We start from the raw sequence: 14,265 nt of genomic DNA, 5'->3' as shown, positions 1-14,265 counted from the left end.
TACATCAAACACACATCAAACACAGACCCAACTGGACGCTACCACAGCAGCCATGCCGGAGGGGACGGTGACGCTGACACAGCAGCCATGCTGGAGGGGACGGTGACGGAGGGGACACACCAGAGTCCAGATACGAACTGGAGGCAAAGCCAGCAGGACCCGCCCAGGGCTTATACAGGAGGCGAGACGAGGAGAGAAAACAAGGAAACTCCCCGGTTTTCAACTTAAGCTACTGAGGGGAGGGGAGACCATTACCTAAAATATAAAAGAATGGGATAAAAGCGAAATTTTGGGGAGTGAGAGGAGACCTATGAACTGCAAAGGAACCAAGAATTCTGACTTGGGTACATTTTGAGTCTGAGACACCCATAAAACATGCAAATGCAGATAAACAGGCAGCTGGATACACCAGGGGCTCAGAGGAGGGACAGGGCTGCAGATACAGACTCAGAAGCAGCACAAGTTCACAAATAACATTTGCAGGCATGGCCTCTGTGAATTCCTTTTTTTTTTCTTTTTATATTTATTTATTTTTGAGAGACAGAGAGAGACAAAGCATGAATAGGGGAGGGGCAGAGAGAGAAAGAGACACAGAGTTTGAAGCAGGCTCCAGGCTCTGAGCTGTCAGCACAGAGCCCGACACGGGGCTCGAACCCACGAACCGTGAGATCATGACCTGAGCCAAAGTTTGACGCTCAAGCCACTGAGCCCCCCAGGCGCCCTTGTGACTTCTTAAATAAAGAAGAGAATAAGTCTAAGAGGAAGGCTGTGGGCCAGAAGCCCAGGCATGGTAGACCCGCTTCCTACACCCACCCGCCTAAATGTCCACCATGTCTTCCCACACTTCTCTCTCCCCATCTTTAGCTAAACTTGGCGTGACTGACCTTGTTGAGCCACCTGGATCACCGGCACAGCCTGCCAGCCCGCCTCCCCAAGGACTCCCCCAACGTGTGCTCGTGCCGCAGACAGAAGGCACAGACCCCCCAGCACCCTCCGATGTTCTAACGACACTCTGAACCAAGTACAAAACCCTTTCTCGGTCGCTCTCCACCTACGTGTAACCCCACAGGGCGGCCACTCTGAACTACTCTGGGCTCCTCTTTTCCTCTGGGCTTTCACACATGCCACGCCCGCTGCCTCGACCTGACATCAGCCACCTGGCCAAGCACGACGCCATTCCCCAGCTACTAAGTCGGAACGTCACTTCTCCTAAGAAGCTTTGCTCACCCCCAACTCTATGCGAGGCGCACAGAGCCATTTACAGTTCGCCATTACACCTCTTACCTCATCATACTGAAATCACTTATTATTTTGACTGCATCATCCTGAGATTAGGTCAAAGTTTAAAAAAAAGAAAGACGGAGGAAGGGAAAGCCCGTGCGTGCTGACACGGGTAGATGCATTCTCAGGTGATGCTCCGAACTCCTAATGAAAGGACACAGGCTCCTAGACCCCAGACAGCCGATGGCGAAAGCCTGCCCAGCTCAGCCGAAGCTGGTGTCGCCAGCAGAGCACAGACCCAAGTGGGTGGGACACCTCAGACTGAGTAAGACAGTTTAGCAGGCCAGCTAACGCAGCTTCGATGATACGAGACCCTGTTTGTTTTTAAGAAACATAACTTTCTCCTTGAGGACTCTCTTCCGCTCACACCAAACCATTAGGCGTATCAGGATACCACGTGATCTGCCTTCTTCAAAACCCCTTTGTGAGTTACATCTCTGGGTTATCCTGTCTGCTTTTATTAAGGGATGTCTCGAGAAACGGTCTCATAAAATCTTAAAACATGGGTTTCAAGAGTACCATTTAATATTCTCTGTACAGAACTGCACCAAAGAAATGCTTCAAATGTAAGAGCTAGGAAAACGTTTGATATCTTCTAAGTAGTCGGTGTGTTCATTTCCTCTCTGGAAATATGACCGACATAATTAAAAAGTTTCTCCTTTTGCTTTGGCGACCACCCAGGTGTGCAGCAGAGTCAGGCTGAGCACAGCATCCAGAGAGCCCGTTACCGCTTGCGTGGGTGTGTTCTACCTTCCACCCCCTTCCTGCTGTCCGTTCTTGCTGTTTCACTGGTCTTGAACTGGTTTATTCCCATTTATTCCTACTTCTTTATTAAAATCTACACTGTAAGTTCCTTAACAGTCAGGTGAGGTAAAATAAAATGAGTCTTGTGCTTTTTCAGAAATACTTGCTCTTGGGGCGCCTGGGTGGCTCGGTCAGTTAAGCATCCGACTCCGCTGAGGTCATGACCTCACGGTTCGTGAGGTCAAGCTCCACATCGGGCTCTGTGCTGACAGCTCAGAGCCTGGAGCTGCTTCAGATTCTAGATCTCCCTCTCTCTCTGCCCATTTCCCACTCACGCTTTCCTTCTTTCTCTCTCTCAAAAATAAACATTAAAAAAACCCTTGCCCTCTAATAATTAAAAAAAACCACTCAATTATTTAAATTTGAAAACAAAGTCCAAGTCACCTATGTAATTAACCATTATTTTAGCAAGCAATGCATGAGAAAATAGATTTTAATTCATACCATGTTCTGCGTATACTGTCTCATGGTGAATGGACAGAATTTGTTCTTGTACTTCATCGTCAATATTCTGAGGTCCTAAAATTATTACAAAGCATAAGTAAATAGAAAAACTCCAGACATTAATGAAGAACATGAAACATGACATCCATGAATACACAATCAAATGAATATATTTGGTTAATCAACTATGCTATCTTTTCATATCACTTCACCACCTTTTTTTCTATGTTGACAAACATGGTAAATATTTCAGACTGGTTTCACATTGGCAGCAGATATAAATGTTAAGCAAAAACTTCACCAAGCAGAATTACTTCAGTTTCTAATTAACAAAATTCACAATAATGATAAAATAAAGAAAATGGGATGGGCAAAGCTTTCAAAGAGAAGTACTGGGCAATGAGGATGAAAATGTGGAAGATGGGGTCAACAGACGTTGCAGTACATGGTTAGCCGCTGTCTGCCCTGACAGTGAGGGGGAAGGGCCTGGGGCTGGTGTGAGGGCTGAGGGGGCGGGGGTGGCCAACCCCTCCCAGAAGTTGAGTAGAAGACCTAACGCTGTAACTGATAATCCCTGCAGTTTTGGAGAAGCCCATCTGACAGTCAGATCCATAGATTCAAATAGGTATAAATTACAAAAATGAACACTATCGGTAATGACATTCCGACCACATTGTGGCGCTTATTGGATGATCAGGTTTATTACAACATCACAAAACAAACAAGAAGCTATAACGACACTGAGATGATTATAGATTTTCTGTGTAACAAACATCCATGTTTCGTAATTGAAGTTGCACTAGACTTAGCATCATGAATGCTGTGACATGAAATAATGCCACCATATCGATTATACAAGTTAATCCTCAATGATGGAAACAGAGTAAGTTCACCTGAACTTCAGGTAAGAAAAAAGTTTAACAGCGTATTATGCTAATCACACTACAAAACTATGCCTGAAGCATAAAAAGTGCCTTCTGTTTTTATAGATGTTTGTACGTCACAAACTATTTACATATGTATTTGCATCTAATTACAGAAGGGCCTGCCAATGTCTATGCTTCCCTCTCGGTCTCTCACAGCACCCATGACAGATTCCTAACCAGTTCCCGGTTTCATAACTACCGACAGCACCATCCACGGTCACAGAAGTGCTGGACGCTGCTCTGCTCCTGTACGTAACCCTTCAGTGGCTTCCTCTGCCTGAAGAGATGGAAATCTAATGCCTTGGAACAGAATGGAAACCTCTGCAATTTAGCCCACGCCTCTCCAGAACTGCCGCTGCCGGCACTGGCTTTGAACTTGGTGAGTGCATCATGCTGCTTCCTTTTTCCATGATTCTGTCATGTTCCTTCTTTCCTCTGGGGATTAGTAGAGGCAGAAGCTAGATTACAATGAACTAAAAACTGAGTGGAAAATAAGGCAAAGAAAGCAACTGTAGATTCTTTCTCCAAAAATCTGGCTAGCATGGCAAGGACATGGACTGGAGGCCAGATAGAAGGTACTGCAGGGATCCAGAGAGGGTTTATTTCATTGTGTTTTAATGAGAGGCATGTACTTCTATTTGTAGACTAGGTAGACAGAGAAAAGAAGCCAAAACCCTAGATAAGAGAAAGGTTGAGAAGGCAACATTGAAACTAAACCAAACATTGCCGAGAAGTTGAAAAGGATTATGAGCTGAAAACTGACGGATTTAGGACAAGTGGTCAGATAATTTACACACACACACACACACACACACACACACACACTCACACACACTCAACATATAGAGTAACATTAACAAAAATTGAACGAGGAGGTGCATCTGGGTGGTTCAGCTGGTCCGACTCTTGGTTTCAGCTCAGGTCATGATCTCGCAGGTCGAGAGTTGCAGCCCCGCACTGGGCTCTGTGCTGACAGCGTAGAGCCTACTTGGAATCTTCTCTCCCCCTTCTCTATGCCCCTTCCTGACTCACACTCCCTTTCCCAAAACAATAAATATATAAACTTAAAAAAAAAAAGAGAGAGATAGCAGAAAGAAATAGCACCACATTTCAGAGTAGGTATTAGCTTTGCAAAACATGATTTTTAAATTATAAATTTATTGAGTACAAAGTAAGGTTTGAGATGCTAAATCCAAAGACACATTTAAATTATATAACTTAAAAAAAAAAAAAAAAAAGGAACACTTTTGCTCCAGAGCTATAGTCGGACTGGAGTACTCCTAAGAAATGGGAGGGAGGCAGGAAATTCTCTTGGAATTATTATTTGAACAAATAAAAGATCAGAGAAGCATACTGATCTTAAAAGGGAGAGAGGAAAATCATGTGGTATTCACCAGTGGTGATGAAATCAGCCACAGCACTTCAGGTGCCAGTAAACATGGGAGTGTCATACCGAACACTTCCAGTAGGTGGCAAAATGAAACCAAATTTTGGAGAATTACTCGGTATACAGAAAATGTAATATACTTTGTAATAAATATCACAGCATAAACAGGAAATGAGTAAACTAGATTCAAATTTCATTTGCCAATGGACTCATAGATTTTAGGAGTTTTCATTCTGTGGGTCACGGGCGCTCGGGTGACTTAAGGAAGTGTTTAATCTGAATTCACATGGATGTAAAACAGGCCTCACACACCATCGCACGGAGGGCTGGGAAGTCTCTGATGCAGAAAGGAGACCCTCATATTAAGAAGAATGGGAGCTCACAGGCCTTCTCTACTAGACCACGTGACAAACGATGACCAAACTAGTGCAACACTAAACGTCTAATTATACTCCCATTGTAAGTTCTGCAACTGGAATCAAGAAACCTAGCATTTAGTTCAGGATGTTCTTAACTGTGCCATCTCCGGCAAAAAACACCCATCTGGGTCTTGGATTCTTGATCTCCAAAATTAAACCTCTCCTGAGTATTTTAGGAGAAAACATTGAGTTTACTGCAAAATGTCAAAAGAGAAGACGAAAAAGTGCTTCATTACTCCGTAAACACCATGGCACAAATTATGGGTAAAACATGGCTCTGGACACCTCCCACCAGACATCAGGCTGGAGGGAGGGGCGAGCTTACCTGAACCCTCGGGGACCTGCTCCCTCAGCCAAGGGATTGGCTCAGCCTCCTCCGCTGGGACTGTGGGCTCGGAAGCAGATCTTTCTTTAAGGCCTGCATTTTTAGTCACAAAGTTAACTTAAGTTTCTTTTTTTCATTTGACATATTAAACCAGGATAAACAATATTCTCAAACACTTCATCAATTGTACGAATGACTCTGTTTCCAAGACTTCATACTACATAAACATGAAGAAATGCTTAAAAACTAAAGTAGGAAAACTGTGTGCTCTTTAACTTCACATGGGCCTTTAACACCTAAGTTAAACTTTCATTTAAAAATAATAATAAAACAAAAAACGGTCGCTTAACTGTTCACGAATCTCTAAAACGTAGTCAGGTCTGAACTTGCCAAAAGTTCAATAGGAGTTCAAGCTCCTTGTGTTCAGAAATGATGACTTAATTGCTGCTGGAGCTCTGAATTCAGCATTTAGGACAACTAAGATACACTTGAACTTTATTATTTGTTTGAATGCCATATTTTGATTTATGTAAAACTTCTTGAAAGCTGTAGTTAAAAATGAGAACAAATCATGCATAACTATTTACAACCTTCTAAAGGTACCACTTACAGTCATACTATGCTATAAAGAGCTAGGAAATATGAAAACAAAATTTTTTATGTCTTAAGGAAAATAAAACATCAGGGTCCATGAACATGAAAGCTGATGTGGAAGTCAACACCGGTCTAACATCCACCGGACTGAATTAATTCTTTTGACATTTTGTATGTAGAACATTAAAATATGTCCTCAACTAAATACAACTCTGTGGAAAGGTAAACTAGAGTCAAGAGTCTGTCGATTCCCTTCCCCAAATGCCGGCTCTTCACTACCCCCAGTGAGCCTCTGTACCGACAACCGCTACGAGGGGAAGTGTGTTGTGCGTGCCAAGAGCCTAGAGTGAAAGGTCAGCAGAGAACTGAGAGGCATCTCCCAATCTCGAGCACTTCACACCCCTCTTACTGTGCATATGCTACTGCAGTCTGCAAAGTTCCCCATGTCTTTTACTTGCTTTTTGATTCTTTATATTTTGCCTTACTGTTCCCTGTTTATGTCTCTTTCACTTTTCTCTTGTGAACAAAAAGATGATTCCCACCTTCTTCTTCCCAATCCTAAAGACAGTAAGGCTCTACATGGGACTCTACCTCACCATTTATATTTGCCGTAGGTACTTATTTTCCACACTATTTACACAAAAAAGCCTAATGTTATTAAAACAAACATCAATGGATACAGTTGTGTTCTACTCCTCACTGTATAGTGACTTCGAACAAAGGGATAATACACAAATAACCACGGATCCTCAATGTTCCATTTCAGGGGGGAGGTGGGTACAGATGAAGGCCTTGTTAGTAAAACACATCACACTTCAAATTCCAATTCAGGACCGAAACTCCCACGCTCTTTCGCATTTAAATAATCCATCCTTGCATCTCTCAGTTGTTAATGGAACAGGTATGGAACTATTACTCGTTGCTAAGTTCTGCTGAATGAACAGGATAAACCTTCGCAACCCTGGAATTCACCTTGGTACTCTCAGCACCGCAGAAAATGCCTGGCTCGTAACAGGTGCCTGGTAAACGCTTGCTCAGGGGCCGAACACAGCCAGTGGCGTGGCTACTCTGCTGGGGTCAATGGCTGCAGAGGTCTTCTGCAAGGCCACGGCTCCTCGGCTACCCTAGTGAGGCTAAAGGTGGGAAAGGGGATCCAAGTCAATTTCCTCCTACTATTACCAAGGAGACAGAGTCATATCCGGGCTCTGGCACCCACCACCGAACCAGGGGGCTAATTTGCCCGGGACAGTCCCAGGGGAGTCTGTTGTGCTGGTGCAAGTCTCTCACCCTCAAAAGTATCTCATTTTGGGTGAAAAATCAATGGGTCACTCTGCACTAATCCTCTAGGCAGCAGGTTTTCAAACTGTGCTCCCTGGATTCAAGAAGCAGTGAAACACCCCTCCTCCCCAATAAAGAGTTAAACTGCCTGAAAATCCCTTTCTTATTGGATTTCGAAAAGTTTCATTTGAAAGCAATTTTTGATGGGAAAAGTGTTTGAAAGTGACCAGCATTACCAATATTTAGCCATACAGTCCTCCTCATTGTCAGCTTTCTCTAGATCAACTGGAGTTATTTGTCTCTAAAGTTGAAATTGTAAAACCACAGGAGAAAACAAAAGCACATAACAAGAGAAAATATTGTGCAGTTTTCTTTTCTGTCCAAAGGGGCAGGTGAATTTTCAGTTTAATGGTACCGGGTCACAGCAATTTTTCCAGAGGTGAAATCAGTGCAAAAATAAATAGTACTGTGAACTTCAAAGAAGCTGAGGATCACATTAGCACATCTCCTTCCCCAGACTCCTATGAACTTTCTGAAATTAAAACACACACGTGTGCGTGCACACACACACACACACACACACACACACACACTCTAGACTAATTCTTATTAATTTGATAAGCCATATGGAAGAATTAGTCCTACAAGCTTTCATTCTGCTGTTTCCAGAAATTATACTGTCACCCAGATCCATTTAGTGGTAAATCCAGGTCTCATATAAGATTTTAAGGCAAAAGTAAACAAAATATTAAACAGGAGAAAATATACACATAAGTTAAATTCACAAAGGAAAGGCTTTCAAATTGGATTTATTTATTGTGAGGTCCAAATGGCAAGGAGATAGCACTGAAATAAATACTCAAAATTACATTATGAAATGAACGTCCTCAGTGTTGACACTCCCGGGGGCTGCAGATAACAAAACACTGACCCATACTGGCTCGACTCACACTGGCTCGAGGGAGAAGGACATTCGCTATGTACCCTCAGGAGGAGGACGGCGTGGGTGGGCTTGCTCTCAGTGCTGGCTTCTCCCTCCCGCCACCAGTCTGGGCTTCCCCCGCTGCAGGCTCCTCTCCTGGACCACAGGATGTCCTGAAGCAGAGATCCACGTCTTGCTTTGCCGCTCTGGGCCTTAAGGAAATCTCTCCTTGACGCAGAAGCTTCCGGCAGTCTTCTCTTTCGGCTCTAACAGTCAAAGCCAGGACCCACCTCCCTTCCTACACCAGCAAGAGCGACAGGGCGGCCATAGCACTGGGGGTAACTATCTAGTGGCAAGTCAACGGCACCGGCCCCTGTGCGATTTGAGAAAGCCATTCATTTCCTTAAAACATACCTCGTTTTTAGTTCTTCGGGAACATCAGAAAAATGACTAAATAAAAAAAGTCTGCATTTAATAAGCATACAACTTCCTACAATTTTAATTCAAAGTGGAAGCTATAAACAGTGACGTGAGCACTTTAAATCCCGCATTGACAGCAAACTCGATTATGTGACACAGTTACCTGAGCCCAACATCAGCTTGCTTCATGCACTGCTGCCCCAGAGCAGCTGGCAGCATTGGGAAGTAAGTGTATTTTCTTCCTGTAAAACCCTAACAATTTAAGTTACTAGCTTGCATATGGCATGCATGCATTCATTCATTCATTCGTTCATTCAACAACTACTTGGCACCTTCTCATGCAAGGGACCGTTCCACAGAAAAGGAGCACTGAAAGCTCCTACCTCTTATTGGGAGGGAACAATGTAAAAACGGAGGAACAGGAACCATTCCGAGCATATCGGACGGGGGAGACACGGGGCAGGCGGCCAGGCCACGCGGCAGGTGGCAGGCTAGCTCCGGGGAGGGGCAAGGAGAGACTCGCTGGTGAAGTGTGAACAGGCTCCCGCAGGCACCCAGCGATGCGCCCGTGACTTACACCGGAAGAGAGTGTCCCAGGCAAGGCTCTGGACCGGCAAGTACAAACTCCGCGGCTGGGGCCGAGGGCGCTGTGTGCAGAAATGCTGGCGGGGAGGAACGGCATGTGGCGGGCGCCACGAGAGGGCTGCGGGTGTGCGGATCACAAGGGCCCTGGGGCCCCCGGGCCACGGAGCCACTCACACTGGCTGAAGACGAAGGATGCGTTCTTCCTAGGAATTCTGTACAAGCCACTTCCTCGGCACAAGCTGGGAACGTAAGAACTACAGACAGTGTCATGCTTCACGGGACGTTGGGTACTCAGCCCATAAAAGCGAAGACACTTAGGAAGCTGGTTTGTCCGTCGCTGGCGTGTGACTCAGGAGTGGACAGGCTGAAGGAAATCGTGGCCTCCCCGACCCCGGTTGCGCCAGCTGCTTTTACTCAAAGCGGGAGAGCCCAGGACTGCCGCTGCTTCAAACACAGGCAGTCTAACAGTATAAAGTGATTCAGCCCAGGACTAACCCTAGCAGGCACAGGAACTTGAGGAATATTCTGGAACCTCAATAAACCAGAAAGATGCACCCTGACTGCCCATGCCAATCGTCGTTGCTGCTCCTGGCTTGTGTCACCAGGGGTCCCGAGCACACTTCCGAGACTGCGAGAGGCCAGAAGAGCCACGCCACGCCACGCCACACAGGAAGAGCCATTCCAGAGTCAAAGCATCCTCACACCACCCGAGACAGAGAGACGAGATGGCGGGGAGACGACGACGCACATCTCAGAAGAATACAACCGCAGAAGGGCTGCTGAGCCGGGCTCCAGGGCCGCTGAAGGGTCCCCACGACGCCTGGAGCGGGTGGACCCGCTTGGGCACCAGCAGCACGACGCAGTGCCCCGGGGCTTGGGTGGTCGCTGAGTCCCCCTGGAAGCCCACCCATACGACTTCGGTTTCCACAGGAGGGTATAAAGGGCATAAAAGAACCTCCTGAGAAGGGTTTTGAGAACGAAATGAGATAATTTAAATCCAGCAAACATACATACATTTTTTCCCCACAAATAAATTTCTCCCTTCATTTCTTCTAAAAAAGTAAATTTACTGGGTGAGCCTGGGTGGCTCAGTCCGTTAAGTATGTCTGGCTCTCCATCGGCTCAGGTCATGATCCCAGGGTGTGTGGGTTTGAGCCCCGTGTCGGGCTCTGCGCTATCAGCACAGAGCCTGCTTGGGATTCTTTCTTACTCTCTCTCTCTCTGCCCCTCCTTTATGCTCTCTCTCAAAAAATAAACCTTAGAAATTAAAGCAAATTTACCATCTTCCCTGTACACATGCATACAACATGAGCAGAGCTATCAGCAATTTCCAAGGGGCATCAGGCATACCGCAATTACCGGAGAAGTGCCTAAGTTTTTCTTTAAAAATTTTTTTTTATTATTACTCAACGGTATATACAGATCTGAAACATTTTTATTATTTATTTTTAATGTTTTATAGAATTTGAGAGAGAGACGGAGCACAAGTGGGGGAGGGGCAGAAAGAAAGAGAGACAGAGGCAGAATCTGAAGCAGGCTCCAGGCTCTGGGCCATCAGCACAGGGACTGACACAGGGCTTGAACCCACGGACCGTGGGATTGTGATTTGAGCCGAAGTCACACGCTTAACCAACTGAGCCACCCAGGCACCCCTGAAATATCTGTATATGGTCAGTGTTTTATATGTTCATCATTCAATAAACATACACTGAATGCTTATTATTCTCGGCCACTACTACGCTAGGTGCTAGACATAAGTCAGCCTGGGGGGAAGCAAAAGCCAGGAATGAAGCAAAGTAAGGAACGTGGCTCCTGGAAGACCACCGCACCGCCGGGAGGATCAAAGCAAAGGTCAGTGTAGACCCGATGGCTCAGCTGAATCCTGCAGCAGACGTGGGAGGTGGCCCACCACACGAGCGGGAGCACATTCTAGAAGGAAGGGAAGAGTGGGCGGTGCTGGTGACAGCTGGCCCCACCGTCATTATTTCCTTCCCCGACCCCTTGTTTCTTCCACAACATTTCACACTAGGGATGGTAGACACCTTGTCACTTGTATCCCTGGGGCTTTGCACAGCCTGGTATGCTGCCGATTCTCGGGGTATTTGTTGAATGAATCAAAAAATGCAAAAGACAGACGAGACAGCACAGGGCTATTGACGCCATCATCACAAGTAACAGAGAAGCTTTAAGTGTACGTCTTCCTCCAATCTCTCGGGAAACAAGAGACATACCGTTTGAGGCAAGGAGTAAACGACAGAGCCCTATGATGTACGGATGCTAATACAGAGTGATAAATCCTCATAAAGTGAAATCAAATGAGGTATGAAATGCGAACCAAGAAAAGGAAAGTAGAGCACTTCCTGCTTTGCAGGGCTTACGAGATCGAAGCTTTTGTGACAACGGGTTTTCTCTACGTAAACACGATATCCAAACTGGTAATTCACATCTAGGTCACGTGGTTTTCTCTTCAGGCAAACAGAGGAGGAAGGACCACGGGCTGAATGAAGTCTGTCACGGGGGATTTTTTCGGATTACCCCAAAGGCAATTTCCATGAGAATAATGCTTGCGGATCTGCTGTACAACAACCGCCCTTCAGTTTCCTAACAAAAACGTTCTCTTCAGCTAGAACCTGGGGGAAATGAACGCTGTGCCACCAGACCCGTTTCACAGAAAATGACACTACAGTTAAAACATTTAAAATTGAAAATCGTACTTGTGTATTGCCTTTATCTGTTGTTGTTTTTGTTTTTTGTTGTTGTTGTTGTTTTTTTCAGTGGAAGCACATATAGGGAGTCCTTATTATCCAAGTAATCATTATGAGACTCCGAAGGTGCTGAGCTGTAGGACTATGCAGGTCAAAACACTGTAAAATATTTTCTACGAATCAACTGCTTACAGAATTAATCCTCCTGGATTAATTCAATCATTCATGCTGACTGAATTTATAGCAATTTCTTTATCCGTCTCTCCCTGATTGTGCAACGTGGAGAAGGCCACACCAACACAATGTGAAGCACCCCCAGAGTAAAACTGAAAATCTTAGGAAAAAATAAGATTTCAAAAAGCTGATTACAAATGATGTTAGCAATAACTAAAATTCAGACACAAAGTCCTTAACAAATGAAACAGACATTACACATCACTACACATGAAGAGAAAAATCAAGGATGATCAAGTGCCTCAAAAAAAGTAATCTGAGTATTAAGGAATAACGGAATACCTCGGGAAAACTGATAGGCTCTCGAATATTTCTGTGAAACTGGCCATCTTTATTTTTACAGTGACTGTGCCACTCACGCATGACACACGATCAGACAAAGTCTGGAAAAGTGTGCCAGTAATGACATCTTTTGAAATGTGAAGTAACATCTCATAGCATAATTTAAGCAGAAATTTTGTTTGTGACATGACAAAATAAACTTACTTTCTTAGTATTTAATTTTCACTTGTCTGGGGTTCTGACTCCCAGGGACTTTGTATTAGGAAATTTTTGTTCCTATGTTTAGGTGACCATTTATATTTAAAAAATGAGTAAAACTGAGAGTGCAAGCACAGTTTTAAACCCATTAAAAGCTTATCCTGCACAAAATTTGCAGGTGACCAAGGGGGCTGGGTGAAGTGTGACCTCACCTTCCGTAAATTAAGTTGAAGCCTTTACTGACTGAAGAAAAGGGAAGGAAAGAAAAAAGGAGTAAAGAAAATAAATCCATTCCCAGTTCACAAAAGTTCTTGAAAAATAATGAAATGCTTTCAGTAGAGCTGTTTGCATTTAATTCTTGAGCTGACATCAAAGGAAGACTATGATGAGAAGTAAAATATTTCTAAGTGCTTTGCTAAAGAGCAACAGGTAATGTGAATATGCTCGTGCTGATTAGGTTATTTTAAGAATTTTTCCCCACTCGCTTTCTTAGAATTCAGCATATGTGTTATCCTGCATCATTTCTGTCCTTTAAAAACCAAGGTAGAAATTATTAGAATGCTCTCACTAAATGCAAATGTAATTATCATCCCTTCTCTGGGGAGAACAAAACATTCTGTAGAAAAATTAACACTTAAAATTTGCGACATAAATTTAAAAAATCAATCCACGTATCTTAGCAGGATGATCTAACATGAAGTTGTATGTTTAAGGTGGTGTAACCTTTACACGTGGGGGGAGTATGTGTGAATATCTGTTCCGCTTCCTGTTCTGTTCCGTGCTCAGTTGGGTGCCGCTCTTCTCTTCCCAGACACCCTCTTTCCTGGGGGAAACATTCCATATGGCTTCAGTGGGACCCGACCCACCCCCCAGCCACAGCTTTGTGCGGGGCGCCAGCCCGGGAAGACGGATCCATCCCTGACTGTGCAAACGGTCCTGGGTGGTCACCAGCCTACGCAGGCCCGGCTGCAATTCTGCTTGGGGCCATTTCAGAAAACGGGCTCTCTGCTCTGGGACTGCTAAGCTAGAAAGATGCTTCTGGGGCTTCTTGAGGGCTGTCTTTCTCATCGAGTGGTAGCAACTCATTATCAAGTCCAGGAAAAGCACAGGTCTGTGCGTGGGATCTATTCACCTGAAGTCAGAGCCCCTGTGTGTGGCGACCAGAAGAGCCCTAAATGCCCAGCGCGGCTTACAATGTCCCCGAAGCTGTAAGAACAAAACCCTGACTGGCAGTGTCCCTGGGCCATAGTCACTGAACAAGAAAATGACGAGATTAGGATCTCCCCCTGCTGTGTGATTCTGTCCGTGAGAATCTGTGTCAGCAGAACGTCCGAGAGCTGGGTTCTAAGCAGGAAAGGTGCAAGCGCACAAGTAAAAAGGTTCGCAATATTTTTGGAAACACTTGCACTTAATGCTCATTCATTTCTGGTTTGAAATGTCTTCCATTAGGCCAAATTCTCG

The 14,265-nt window shown here is 44.8% G+C and overlaps 1 protein-coding gene across 1 annotated transcript in view; it reads right to left on the bottom strand.

The window, feature by feature from the left end:
• The window catches only part of ASPH (aspartate beta-hydroxylase), a 174,149-nt gene that overhangs the window by 133,154 nt on the left and 26,730 nt on the right, over window positions 1-14,265 (bottom strand). Inside the window, exons 4-5 of the mRNA XM_039249129.1 lie at window positions 5,587-5,679; window positions 2,530-2,604 (exon numbers count right to left, since the gene is read on the bottom strand). Coding sequence (XP_039105060.1) covers window positions 2,530-2,604; window positions 5,587-5,679 — 168 coding nt within the window. The remainder of the gene's footprint in view (window positions 1-2,529; window positions 2,605-5,586; window positions 5,680-14,265) is intronic.

Source organism: Hyaena hyaena, unplaced genomic scaffold, assembly GCF_003009895.1.
Source record: "Hyaena hyaena isolate Hyena2069 unplaced genomic scaffold, ASM300989v1 scaffold_327, whole genome shotgun sequence".
Classification (NCBI taxonomy): Eukaryota; Metazoa; Chordata; class Mammalia; order Carnivora; family Hyaenidae; genus Hyaena; species Hyaena hyaena.
Note: the sequence above shows the minus strand (reverse complement) of the source record. Positions and strands in the feature narration are given on the sequence as shown.